We start from the raw sequence: 12,493 nt of genomic DNA, 5'->3' as shown, positions 1-12,493 counted from the left end.
GAAAGAGATACGATCGGCCTTAATATGAAATGAAACTAATCATCGTAGTCGTAATCGTCATCATCTTCGTCGTCGTCATCATCATAATCGTAGTCGTCGTCATCATTCAAAGGTGCAACATCTTCATCCTCTTCAAGCAATTCATCACTTTGTGGATCTGGAGTTGGTTCTTCTGGCTCATTCTCTCTTGGGATGGATTCCTCTGGGTTTGTGGTCTGAGACATCTTCAAAATGACCGTGAGGTAATTTTTAGCAATACAATAATTACGAGGTTTGTGATCTCCCACAAAGACAGTTTTCTGGCTGTGTTCGTGTCTGTGATCGTGGTGTGTATGGATAAGAGTCTAGTTTCAAAGGTAGATTTCCAATCTGGCACCAAAATAAGTTTCTAGTTATCGGATGGAAACCAATGATAAGCAAAATCGGAACGAATCACTAATTTTCTCGATAGAGTTTTTTTCGATAAGATTCTTAATCCATGTCTCATCAGATAGTAGCCAAATACAATTTCTTCAAGGGGCATCCATCCATTGACCTTCTACCCAATAGGGAAATATTGGAAGCTTCACAGAAGATACTTCAAAGATTTGACAATTCAATGGATAATTATGATGGGTTTACGGACACCCATCCTTTGAACTACGGAACAGATCCTGGAAACTTGGAAGTTCGTAAACAGATCTCCGAGTGGAACGATAGATGTTTCAAACTAAAAACAAAAACAGACCCAAACTGTTTCAATCTGACATCTGGTGCCTCTTATGGAATTATGAACATTCTTGCCCAATTCACAAGTCCCCACAACAATGTTACTCGACAAGCATTCATTGTTAGTCCTACTTATTTTTTGATCAATGCTGCAATTATAGACGCAGGTTTTGGTGGGAAGATGACTGCAATTGATGAGAATGACGATGGTCAGATAGATCTGGAAACTTTGGAAAAGAAGTTACAACACTTTGACAGTCAAAGTCCAATTTTGGAAACCATCACAAAAGACAACATATCGTCAATCTATGATCCTGACAGGCCAATCAAGCAGGTGTTCAGATACGTGATGTATCTTGTTCCAACATTTTCCAATCCAAGAGGTGGAACCTTGAGCGAGGAAAATAGGTTGAAACTAATCAACCTTGCAAGGAAACACAACATGCTGATCATCTGTGACGATGTTTATGACCTTTTGGATTTTAGTGGAAACACTCCACACAAAAAGCTGGTCACTATTGACAGAGACACTTTACCAGAAGGAGAGAAATACGGTAATGTTATTTCCAATGCTACATTTTCCAAGATTCTAGGACCTGGACTTCGTGTAGGATACCAGGAAACCCCGACGCCAGAGCTTGCGTATTTGTTATCTCAAGGAGGAGCTCATAGATCAGGTGGTACTCCCGCTCAATTGAACACCATTATTGTCGGGGAACTATTAAAGTCGGGCACCATTGACAAAATCATTGCCAAACTTAACTTCACATATTCAAAGCGTGCAAAAGCTCTTGATGATTCCCTTCATGAGTATCTTCCTAAAGATACGATTATCGGACCAATCAACGGTGGTTATTTCAACTGGGTGGTTTTACCAAAGACTTTGGACGCCAAAGTAGTCGACAAGAAGTGCCGTGAAAGGGGCGTTATCCTGGCTACCGGTGACAATTTTGAGGTCACCGGTGATGTCAGAGGATGGGGGGATCAAGGAGTTCGGTTGTCAATCAGTCATTTGGATTCTGACCAAATCAGAGAAGGTGTTAAAATATGGGGTGAAGTTTGCAACCATCTGCTTCAATCAAAGTAACGCTCCACCAAAAGACGGTATTCGGGTGAGTTCTCTGACAGTTTGAGGACAGGACCATTCTTCCAAGCGAGATTTTGATCAATTTCCTGGAAAGCTTCAATATCCTCCTGGTCTGGTGGTATTTTGAACTTGAAGTTTGGATCAATCAATCTAGCCTTGTTGAGAACATCCATCTTCAGTTTCGAAGGAACCAGGGTATTAGATTTAAAATAATAGAACTTTGCCAAGAGCAACCAGTTCTTAGGGTTTTGAATGGTGGCTAGATGATAGTCCAACAATAGGTTGTAAATTGCCTCTTTGTTCATTAGCTTCAGCTTATCGATAAAGAACTTTGCATACGATATTGCGATATATGGCTGTTTCATTTCGCAAGCATGGGAGACAAAGAGCTTTGCAGTTCTTGTGTTTGGCACGTATTGACCAATTTCGCGTTGCGAGTTCATGTGCTTCCAAGCTGCCTCTGAATCTTGTTCCAACATTATTTCTATAATGCGATTATGAACAGGAACTCCATCGTATATATTATGTTCTTGGAGAAATGTGATGATATCGCCAATTGGTGTGTTAGATTCATGTAATTTAGAGACAATTGCAGTATTAATGTCACTCAGCTTAATTTGTTTCTGAAGCATAATGTCGAGTAATTTTTGATGTTCATTTTTCAAATTCGTGTATGTGATGTACAACGTTGACAAATTCGGTGTTAGATTCGCATCGGTCATCTCATTGAAGAGGTTGATAATTTCAGAGGTGGTAGATTTGTATGATTTGAGGTTGAGATAAAGTAGCAGATTATACGTGCTGATGTCTGGCAGCACTCCATGAACATCCATTTGCTCCTTGACACTCATGGACCGATGATATAAAGTTTTCCTGACATAATACTCTAAAATAGAGTTGTAAGATTCCAGGGTGAGCGACTGTACTTGTATTATATCCTGGAGTGTATCCTCAACATATTTTTCGGCTTTATGAGAATATTGGTAATTACCTGAAGATAGTTCATGGGCGTATACATTGAGCGAATAGCTATTCAGCTGCGGAGGGGGCGGTTGTGGAAAGATTTTGATTGGTTTAGGTCTCCTCAGTCTCAAATATAATGGATCCTGTTCAGGAGAACTCGGTATTATAGACTTGAGCTTTTCAACTATTGCAAACTCATCTATCAGAGACGAGGATTGTTGGCGATCAAATATGGTGTCGAGTGCATTCAAACTTTCACTTGCCGTCGGCCTAGTGGATATTACGCGAACCAACCGGGGCAACGTCACCGCCGGTGAAAGAAGCGATTTGAACATTGAAGTGTATAAAAAAATCCAAGGCTGTGAAATATTCGAACAAGAGTTATATTCGACATTGAGAGCTTCAGTGTCCAGTAATCAAACTGACGACCGACAAATTTCTGTGTGAATGCCCAATCAGTCTTAAGGTACTTTCAGCTAGTCAAATACACGTTTTGTGCACGCTTTAGTAATTCCCCTGATCAACTGCTGCGCGTCGATCGACCGGGGTATTTACGCATGGGTTAAAAATATTCGGCAAGTATGAAATAACAGACACGATCAAATGCAAGGAATAATAGATTTGGCTCCGTTGTTTCTGGCCGTCCCAACTTTGTTTGTGTCTCTGACGCTTGCGAATGGTTCTATTCGGCTCGAAACACCGACCTTGACAAGTTATGTGGGGTCGTTAATTCAATCCGCATTCTTGTCGTCCCTGTTTATGGTCGTGGTATCTGTTCTTACAAACCTTAGCGAGAAGACATCAAGCACGAAGGAGTCTTATAAAGTTCAAAAGGCTTCAAATGTGCACCAAGTACTGTTATTCTTATCGCTGGGATTGGTCTTTCTTGCCGATCAGTTGCTATGTCCAGCAAGGTTCATGAATTTAGTGGTTCTTTCCCTGCTTATTTCAGGACCCTCGGACACTACTCCTGTCAGTCTAGATGATACGCTTATTCCCAGAAGTGCTAGTTTCAAGACTCAATTGAAAAAATATCAGTTGTTCATTGTCTATGTTCTCTCAATTGTGTTTGATGCAATAATAGCCACTGCCCAAAACCAATCCTTGATACCCATAGTTGTTGGATATGGAATTTTGTTGATTCCAATGTTTGTGTTCTTGGCTCCTATTACAGAAGCAAGCCAGTCAGGGTACCCAGACTTGAAGATGTCCGGTGTACTTCTGTTTGTGTGTTCTTTTGTTATGATAGCATTCAACTCGAACAGCTACAATTTGAAAATGATGTTCATCACTGCAGGATCTTTGACAATTTTCACGATCAGTCAATTGGATCTTTCTGACTCTAATCCAATGAACCAGTTCTTCAACAAATCGTTATTTTTATCCAACTTCAAACTCAATACCATCATTTTAAATGTGGTAATGATATTGGTTTTACAGGCCACAACTAATTCCCATAACCATATCGACTCTCTTAAAAACCATGCCATTGATTTATCTATCAACATGTTTCTCATGAGTATTATAACTCCTTCTCAGTCAAATGCCACTCCTGTCCTCAAAGAAAAGCTTTCTCCCGATAAGATGCATCGCCAATCAACCTTTTTGTCGCTCATCATCCAACTTTTCAACTCCAAAGAGACAAGATCCATATTCAACTTCCTTTTACTCAATGTTTCGTTCATGTTCATCCAGCTTCTATACTCGTTTCGGTCGAAATCGCTCAGTCTTCTCAGTGACTCGTTGCATATGTTGTTAGACTGCATGTCGCTTTTCTTGGGACTGTTGGCCTCTTTGGTTGCCAAGAACAATAAACAATATCCATCCAAAGACTACCCATTTGGACTATCCAGAATAGAAACACTAGCAGGATTTGCTAATGGATCACTGTTATTGGGAGTCGTGTTTGGAATTTTCAACGAATCATTTCAACGTCTGTTTAATCCAGTGGATCTTCGCAAGACTGATGAGCTTTTGATTGTCAGTATACTGGGATTTGTGGTCAATCTGGTTGGAATATTTGCTTTCAATCACGGTCACGACGGTTCTCATGGCTCTCATTCTCATAGTCATTCACACAGTCATTCACACAGTCATTCAAGCGAGCATGCTAACTGTGGAAGCGATGAAGAACAAGAGAACCTTAGTGATAATATGCACGGTATTTTCTTGCATATATTAGCAGATACTCTGGGTTCGGTTGGTGTCATCTTGTCTACTTTGATGATCAAAATTACCGGTTTACAGATAATTGACCCCATCACATCCATCTTGATTGCAAGTTTGATTCTTGTATCGTCAATTCCATTACTGAAGTCTTCTTCATCCAACCTGCTGCTTTCTGCTCAAGATCGATCTGTCGACAGGTTGCAGCACGTTTTGACAGAGATTCTCAAAGTTCCAGGTGTCAAATCATATACCACGCCACGATTTTGGCCAATCAGCAATTCAGGTTCTCAACTTACAGGATACATTCACATTCAATATTATCGCACAGAAAGCTCACTCTTGATCAGGAATAAGGTCAACAAGCTATTCAAGAATTCTACAAATATATCCAAGGCATACATTCAGTTTGAGAATGAAATTGATGATTGCTGGTGTCGCAAGGAAGGAATATTTAGTGTCGGATAGCAAAGACAATAATATAACCATTAGACTGGTAAAACCTTCATTACTGCCCAGTAAAAAAATAAGCTAGTATGGCTCAGTCTCCTAATTTGGTAAGCACTCCACACTAATTGAGTAATTGAGTACCTTAATTTTATTATATCATTATCTTCTAATGATTGACGAGAAAAACGTTACCGAGCTCCCTAAAAGACCTCATTCTTGGCGGAGAAACGTGTTGCTTGGGCTAATTCCAGTTTCCGTGTTGTGTGTTCTGGGATGGTCTCAGTCATTGGGCCATCATTCCTCATGTCACCTCGGTAATTTGGGAAGTCAGTTTGAATTGGAGCAGGCAGACGAATTGTGTCGTATTTACGACAAAGTCGAGTTCAAAGACCCTGAATACAGTGTGCACATTCTCAAGGATGCCGAGTTCAGAAACCAATCGGTCACCAGATTGAGTAAAGCTATTCAAATCCCAACCTGGGTCGAAGACGAGGGCACGGACTTCATCAAATTTGATAGATTCCACGAGTACCTGGAAACAGAGTTCAAGGCTGTTTTTGATGCTGCAAATGTGTTCAAGATCAATACTTACGGAATTGTTTTGGAGTTCCCAGGATCCGACCTCTCATTGAAACCTGCAATGTTCACTGCTCATCAAGACACTGTTCCTCCCGGTGACGCAAATAACTGGGAGAAGGATCCATTTAGTGGTTACTACGATGGTGAACATGTCTTTGGTCGCGGCTCCTCCGATTGTAAAAACCTGCTCATTGGCCTGCTCGAGTCAATGGACGCATTGGTTGCTAAAGGATTCAGTCCTAAGAGAACTATCATCTATGCTTTTGGTTTCGATGAAGAGAGCAGTGGTGTTGTTGGAGCTTCCAAGATTGGAGAGTTCTTACTGGAAAAGTATGGACCACAATCCATGCTGCATGTCATTGACGAAGGAGCCAGTGCTTACATGGAATTAGAGAATACACCATTTGCAGTATTGGCTACCGGAGAGAAAGGATATTTGGATCTTGAAGTTCAGGTCCTCACTCCTGGTGGACATTCTTCTATCCCTCCTGAACACACATCCATTGGTACCATTTCTAAGATCATTGCTAGATACGAGGATAGTCCTTTCGAGCCAATTCTAGCTAACGTCAATCCGACATTGAATACTTTACAATGTATTGCCAATCACGCAGATATCGACAAGAGCGTGAAGAAAGACATTCTTAAGGCCCATCTGGACAAGGAATCTAACAAGAGAGTCATAAAGCTCTTGCTGGACAACAAGGAGACCAAGTTCAATGTTTTGACTAGTCGTGCTGCCGACATTATTTACGGTGGTGACAAAGTGAATGCTTTGCCGCAGAATGTGACCGCATTGATCAATCACAGAATTGCGCACGGAAACGATTTTGATACCGTAATCTCAAAGATCACCAAGATTTCCACAGGTGTTGCAAGAGAACATGGCTTGGGATTAATTGTTGATGGTAAGGTGCTCATTGAGCCTGGAGCAGCAGGATCGATCAGCTTGAAAGCCAAATACAAACTGGAAGTTGCTCCAATTACCCCAATTGACGATGACGTTTGGGTGTCTTTGAGTGGACATTACAGAACTTTCTACGAGGATCTGGTGTATCCAGAGAAGTTTCAAAACAATACATTGATTGTTAGTCCTGGTATTATGTCAGGAAACACCGATACCAGACACTACTGGAAATTGAGTGACCATATTTTCAGAGCACAACCTGGATTCACGGGACTTGGATCTGGCGTTCATGGATTGAATGAATACATCGATGTGGACTCTCATCTCCAAGTGGTTTCGTTTTACTACAACTATCTACTTAGTATTTCATAGAATAAACCTCTACACGGGCTAGTTTTGGCCATTTTAAATTTTGGAAGGCAAAAGATCTTGACTAAACAATCTAAATATCATGACCCAGCCAGCTACTTTGGCGTCGGATTATTCCAACGAGGTTGCTCAGGAGCCAATAGAGCACAGATTCAACCCTTACACAGGTAAGTTTCATCCACCAGTTGCAGTAATTTAGCTAACTTGTTAGATAACGGAGGAACCGTGTTAGGCATTGCAGGTGAGGACTTTGCCGTTCTTGCTGGTGACACAAGAAATACATCCGGCTACAACATTAATTCGCGTTATGACCCAAGAGTTTTCGATGTGGGAGACAATCTATTGCTCACAGCCAACGGTTTTGCAGCAGACTCTGCTCAATTGATCAGCGTGTTCAAGAATCAATTGGAATGGTACCATTTTGATCATAACAAGGCATTGAGTCCCCAGAGCGCAGCCAGATTCATACAGCATCTTCTTTACGGTAAGAGATTCTTCCCATACTACGTTTACACGATTCTAGCCGGATTGGACGAGGAAGGCAAAGGTGCCATTTATTCATTTGACCCTGTTGGATCGTATGAAAGAGAACAATGTCGTGCTGCTGGAGCTGCTTCCTCATTGATCATGCCATTTTTGGATAACCAGGTGAATTTCAAGAACCAGATGGATCCTGCTAGTCATGGAACCGAGAAAAGACCATTACGATACTTGTCATTGGAAGAAGTTATACAACTTGTGAGAGATGCATTCACGTCTGTCACCGAAAGACACATACAGGTTGGTGATGGTTTGGAAATTCTTATTGTTACAAAAGATGGTGTCAAGACCGAGTACTACCCATTGAAGAAAGATTGATCAAGGTGATTTATTGAGGTAAGCTGAATCCTATATTTTTGATCACTTTTTGGTAGTAGACATAGAAGAAGTCTGAATAGACCAAAGTTTGAATAATACCAGTAGTGATTGCCAGCTTATCGAAGCGACCTTCAGCAAAGTATCTGTAGATCCAATTTGGAATGTATAATGCTCTGTAGAGACCCAATGCAAAAATATAGTGGGTAGTGAGCAACTGCGACTCGCCACTCTTCTGAAGCATGAACAATTGAGGCAAGATCGAAACAGACTCAAGCCAGAGACTGAAACTCCACAGAATCTCGGAGAATTTAAAGCCATGGTTAAAGATCAAACCAAGAACGAAGCTTGGAGCAATGAGGTATTCAATCTTGAAGTCATCGTTGTATTGTTGTATGTTCTTCGAGTACTTTTTGAGCATAACTATGGTGTATATGGATGAGGAAATGAAGAAGATTTTCATCAAAGTGTTGTATAAGGAAGTGTATGAATAAAGAAGATCGACATATCTGGTCACAAACACCACAGCGTATAAAATGTTGGTTTTGAGCGAGATTCCCTGTGCAGACTTCTTCACATTGATTGTGTTGATCAAGATGAAAATGGAGACCAAATGACTAAGATCTCCGGCAATCCGGAAAATATTCAACATGTCTTCTAAATTGTTTAACACGCAAATATATATATGTTTTGACCTAAGGAGTGTATTATTTTTTGTCATTTATATGATTTGTAAATAATTAGGTAATTACACTATTGATTTATTAAAGGTCTCTAAACTGGATGTCGATGGTATCATCTTCCAGGTCTGATTCTTCCGTGTAATCAATGCCGCTGCCACCAACGACAAATGAAGTTTGTCCCGAGTCCGTTCCCATTAGCAGTGACACGATTTCCTCCGGACCAACGTCGTGATCTAATTTGAAGATATTTTCATTATCAGATCTGTCTTTTGGGAAATGGAAAACTGTTGGATATTTGGTAACTTGGAAACGAGAAATCAGCTGATTGTTCTCAGCCTTGGAGATATCAACCAATCCAAATATCGTCCCATCCTTGACCTTATCTGAGTAATATTGGGCAAGTCTCTCGTAATAAGAGCTATGTGGATCATCCCAGCCGTCGATCCACGGAGCAGCAAATGCAAGCACAACATCTTTGTCCGTGTGTTTGTGTATCGTTTGGTCTATGTTGCTAGAAGACACATCTACAACACTTCTGGGTGGGTATCTAGGCTGAACACCGGTAGCGTCTCGTAAATATTCCACCATTTTGTGAGTAGTCCGAAGACCAGTGTAAGCTCCGATATCATCCCCTTCGAAAGAAAAAAGCTTTAAAGTCGGGAATCCAATCAGCTGGAACTTACTACGAAGACGACTGTTTGCTTTGCCATTCACCTTAACGATCTGTAGATTTGTTTCGTGAAACAGGTTGCCCAACGGTTCAAACTGCGGATCCAAGTTCTGGCAGTGGATGCAACCAGGCGAATAAAAATACACAAACGAGTACTTTCCTGGCTGGCCGAAAACAACGTCTTCGAAATCGCGATCGTCGACCTCAACAATGTAGGCCAACGTCAGGCCAATAAGAAGGAATAAGCCTGCGAGAATGCTCCTCATGAAATTTTAATGCAAGCAAGCTATCCCCGATACAGATTCTATGGCTAATTACTGGGTGCCGGCTGAAATTTCTACACCTCGCACCATCCAGCGAGCAAATAAGTTCTTGAGCAAATTAGCTCGATAGATGGTATAAAAGCGCTTTGGATGGCTCAATTGCAATGTTGGTAGTTGATGAGAATGATTTGAACATAATTTCAGGGCCCAAACTCAAATTTAAACAGCATGTCAATCGTGATAATAATTGCCATGGCAACCCATGACTCAATTACGTCAGCGAGCGGGGGGTAGTGGAAATTAGTAATTGCCACCAATAAGATAAGTCTAGAATATATAAAGCCTTAGTAAAGCCTCAATTTCTTCTCAACAAACAAAAATGGTCAAAGCTGGTAAGTTGCGAAAGATTCAAGCAATTGAGTAGGCTAACATGATTAGTCGCTGTCGTGAGAGGTGATTCTACTGTTAAGGGAGTTGTTACTTTCGAACAATCTTCCGAATCCGATCCAACCACTATTTCCTGGGAAATTTCCGGTAACGATCCAAATGCTCTGAGAGGATTCCACATTCACCAGTTTGGTGACAACACCAATGGATGTACTTCTGCTGGTCCTCACTTCAACCCATTCGGCAAGAACCACGGTGCTCCAGAGGACTCTGAGAGACACATTGGTGACCTCGGCAACATCACCACCGACGCCAACGGATTGGCTAAGGGTGCTAAGCAGGACTCTCTCATCAAGCTCTTGGGTGAGAACTCCATTTTGGGAAGAACCGTTGTTGTTCACTCCGGTACCGATGACTTGGGTAAGGGTGGCAACGCCGACTCTCTGAAAACTGGTAACGCCGGTCTGAGACCAGCTTGTGGTGTTATTGGTTTCGCTGCTTAAGTGTTCCTTCTTATCATGTTTCAAATATGACTTTTCATTGGTTTATTCATACTAGTTATATGGATCAACTTTGAATCGACCCTTCTACTTATAAGTGTCTTATTCGCTGTAAACAATTCCTCCTCCGCCCGGGCCAGAGCTGTGTCTGCTGAAATAGTCAAAGTCTATGGAAACGGCATTCGCCACCAAAATTGCCTTCTGGTCCAGTGTCATGCCCTCATTGGCAATTGGAGAATAAACGTCTTCAAGGCCTTGGAAACTAAGAGGGTCCATACGGATCACATAAATACCCGTGTCCGTGAAAAACTCTCTGGCAAAACCAACAAAGTTCCTGGACACGGCCCCCAAAATTGTTCCGTTTTCCGCACGAACAGGGAACTCCCACGATAGGAAGCCAGCATCAATTGCGCCAAACTGATCGAAACTGTCCTCGTGTGCGCTTTTGAACAAATTGTATCTCCGTCTCCACAGATGCCAACTCTGAACAGATTCTCCAATCAGGGCACCATCTGGATATTTAGGATCCACCACGGATGGTAAGAACGTTTTGATATGCGAATTGACTATGCTAAAAGGTCTTCTGATAGTCATCAGCAGGTTTCCGGCGTTGTCAAACATGTCCACCGTGAACGGACGATGTAATCTATAGACTTGTCTCAATATGGTATTGGTAAATCCCAAATCTCGTTCCATTAGCCACCCCAATTGGTTTCCCAAAGAGTCCATCACAACGTACTTGTTTGCCTGTTCAAATCCCAGAAATAAATTCATATACTCGATCTGACGTTGGATCACCAAAGTCGGTTGCGAAAGAATGTCGGCGAGCGGATCAGAATGGCTGATTATGCCACCCGGATTCTCTGTATAAATATAATTATTGTGTTGCGATGCACCGTAATACCCATTCTGCGAGCCTGTTCCGGTAGTTTTTCTCATCCCACGGTTAGAATTGGTGTATAGTGACCTGTTTCTCAAAAATGACCTCGACAGCAAGGCTGTTTTGGTCACAGGACTCGACCATCGCAAAGACGCCATCAACATTATAGAGTATTTATCAAGGAAAGAATATTGTCCCTTGCACACTACCATTTCTGAACGTCTAAAATTTTTCAAGCTTTTTCCAGTGGATATCAAATGCGTTCGATGAAGCAGTTTTCCAGAGGCATCCATACGGTGCCGAAACTGGTCAACCACCAGAGATGGGCCCAGGAAGGTATTTCTGGCCTGATGTCGCCAAAACAATACAGAACCAGCTGGACAGATTACCAAAAATATCTCACCACCAATCTGACCTTCAAAACTATTGGAACTGAACATGAGACTAGAACGCCGCTGGCCATCACGCTGATGACAGCTAAGAAACCAGAACAAGGTCCGTTGTTTCATTACGCCTCGCAATGTCACAACAATCACCTTTTCTTTGAGCAACTGCAGGACTCTACAACCAATCCCCCGGCACTCAAATCGCGACTCCAAAGACACATAAACAATGTGTTCGGATCGTTTGACAACTTGCGCAGTGAGTTCCTTTACGCTGCTGATACACTGCCTGGTAACGGATGGGTTTTCTTGGTCGAAACAAAAGACAAGAGCGTTAAAATTATCACCTGCAACAATGATGGTACTCCATACATATACAGCAGAAACCAGTCAACAGATCTGAACGGAGCCATTAGCATCAGCGACTTCGAGACGCTAGTCTCCAACAAAGATAAGCTTAACAAGAATGTCAAGGACTTCACCGTTCCTCTGCTCGTTTGCAATGTCTGGGAACATGCATACATTGAGGACTATGGAGTCAACGGCAAGGCCGACTATCTCGAGAACTTCTGGAACTGCATAAACTGGGAGGTCGTGAACAACAGATTGTTTGTTAACATCGGCCTTTAATGTACATAGACAT

At 41.8% G+C, this 12,493-nt stretch overlaps 13 protein-coding genes across 13 annotated transcripts; 7 read left to right on the top strand and 6 right to left on the bottom strand.

Moving 5' to 3' along the window:
- Window positions 1-35: 35 nt before the first annotated feature.
- On the bottom strand, window positions 36-1,076 carry OGAPHI_004160 (uncharacterized protein; the record flags this gene model as incomplete). The annotated part of the gene is made up of 2 exons (XM_046205208.1): window positions 36-280; window positions 1,055-1,076. 2 exons carry the CDS (start codon window positions 1,074-1,076, stop codon window positions 36-38), a joined length of 267 nt encoding a protein of 88 aa, XP_046061175.1.
- On the top strand, window positions 479-1,795 carry OGAPHI_004159 (uncharacterized protein; the record flags this gene model as incomplete). Its single annotated transcript, XM_046205207.1, has 1 exon — window positions 479-1,795. The coding sequence occupies one exon, from the start codon at window positions 479-481 to the stop codon at window positions 1,793-1,795; it is 1,317 nt and encodes a 438-aa protein (XP_046061174.1).
- On the bottom strand, window positions 1,783-3,093 carry OGAPHI_004158 (uncharacterized protein; the record flags this gene model as incomplete). The annotated part of the gene is made up of 1 exon (XM_046205206.1): window positions 1,783-3,093. One exon carries the CDS (start codon window positions 3,091-3,093, stop codon window positions 1,783-1,785), a length of 1,311 nt encoding a protein of 436 aa, XP_046061173.1.
- Window positions 3,094-3,361: 268 nt separating this feature from the next.
- OGAPHI_004156 (uncharacterized protein) lies at window positions 3,362-5,392 on the top strand (the record flags this gene model as incomplete). Its single annotated transcript, XM_046205203.1, has 1 exon — window positions 3,362-5,392. One exon carries the CDS (start codon window positions 3,362-3,364, stop codon window positions 5,390-5,392), a length of 2,031 nt encoding a protein of 676 aa, XP_046061171.1.
- On the bottom strand, window positions 3,808-4,266 carry OGAPHI_004157 (uncharacterized protein; the record flags this gene model as incomplete). Its single annotated transcript, XM_046205204.1, has 2 exons — window positions 3,808-4,014; window positions 4,162-4,266. The coding sequence occupies 2 exons, from the start codon at window positions 4,264-4,266 to the stop codon at window positions 3,808-3,810; spliced, it is 312 nt and encodes a 103-aa protein (XP_046061172.1).
- Window positions 5,393-5,543: 151 nt separating the features above from the next.
- On the top strand, window positions 5,544-6,181 carry OGAPHI_004155 (uncharacterized protein; the record flags this gene model as incomplete). Its single annotated transcript, XM_046205202.1, has 2 exons — window positions 5,544-6,096; window positions 6,159-6,181. 2 exons carry the CDS (start codon window positions 5,544-5,546, stop codon window positions 6,179-6,181), a joined length of 576 nt encoding a protein of 191 aa, XP_046061170.1.
- Window positions 6,182-6,335: 154 nt separating this feature from the next.
- Window positions 6,336-7,232, top strand: OGAPHI_004154 (uncharacterized protein; the record flags this gene model as incomplete). Its single annotated transcript, XM_046205201.1, has 1 exon — window positions 6,336-7,232. The coding sequence occupies one exon, from the start codon at window positions 6,336-6,338 to the stop codon at window positions 7,230-7,232; it is 897 nt and encodes a 298-aa protein (XP_046061169.1).
- A 79-nt stretch (window positions 7,233-7,311) lies between these two features.
- OGAPHI_004153 (uncharacterized protein) lies at window positions 7,312-8,087 on the top strand (the record flags this gene model as incomplete). The annotated part of the gene is made up of 2 exons (XM_046205200.1): window positions 7,312-7,396; window positions 7,462-8,087. 2 exons carry the CDS (start codon window positions 7,312-7,314, stop codon window positions 8,085-8,087), a joined length of 711 nt encoding a protein of 236 aa, XP_046061168.1.
- Window positions 8,088-8,097: 10 nt separating this feature from the next.
- Window positions 8,098-8,736, bottom strand: OGAPHI_004152 (uncharacterized protein; the record flags this gene model as incomplete). Its single annotated transcript, XM_046205199.1, has 1 exon — window positions 8,098-8,736. One exon carries the CDS (start codon window positions 8,734-8,736, stop codon window positions 8,098-8,100), a length of 639 nt encoding a protein of 212 aa, XP_046061167.1.
- Window positions 8,737-8,848: 112 nt separating this feature from the next.
- Window positions 8,849-9,703, bottom strand: OGAPHI_004151 (uncharacterized protein; the record flags this gene model as incomplete). Its single annotated transcript, XM_046205198.1, has 1 exon — window positions 8,849-9,703. The coding sequence occupies one exon, from the start codon at window positions 9,701-9,703 to the stop codon at window positions 8,849-8,851; it is 855 nt and encodes a 284-aa protein (XP_046061166.1).
- Window positions 9,704-10,079: 376 nt separating this feature from the next.
- On the top strand, window positions 10,080-10,590 carry OGAPHI_004150 (uncharacterized protein; the record flags this gene model as incomplete). The annotated part of the gene is made up of 2 exons (XM_046205197.1): window positions 10,080-10,092; window positions 10,175-10,590. 2 exons carry the CDS (start codon window positions 10,080-10,082, stop codon window positions 10,588-10,590), a joined length of 429 nt encoding a protein of 142 aa, XP_046061165.1.
- On the bottom strand, window positions 10,135-11,907 carry OGAPHI_004149 (uncharacterized protein; the record flags this gene model as incomplete). Its single annotated transcript, XM_046205196.1, has 2 exons — window positions 10,135-10,620; window positions 10,705-11,907. 2 exons carry the CDS (start codon window positions 11,905-11,907, stop codon window positions 10,135-10,137), a joined length of 1,689 nt encoding a protein of 562 aa, XP_046061164.1.
- Window positions 11,725-12,480, top strand: OGAPHI_004148 (uncharacterized protein; the record flags this gene model as incomplete). Its single annotated transcript, XM_046205195.1, has 1 exon — window positions 11,725-12,480. One exon carries the CDS (start codon window positions 11,725-11,727, stop codon window positions 12,478-12,480), a length of 756 nt encoding a protein of 251 aa, XP_046061163.1.
- Between the last annotated feature and the right edge of the window lie 13 nt (window positions 12,481-12,493).

Source organism: Ogataea philodendri (genome assembly GCF_020536065.1).
Source record: "Ogataea philodendri strain CBS6075 chromosome Unknown scaffold2, whole genome shotgun sequence".
Taxonomy (NCBI): domain Eukaryota; kingdom Fungi; phylum Ascomycota; class Pichiomycetes; order Pichiales; family Pichiaceae; genus Ogataea; species Ogataea philodendri.
This window is presented reverse-complemented; position numbering and strand designations above follow the sequence as displayed.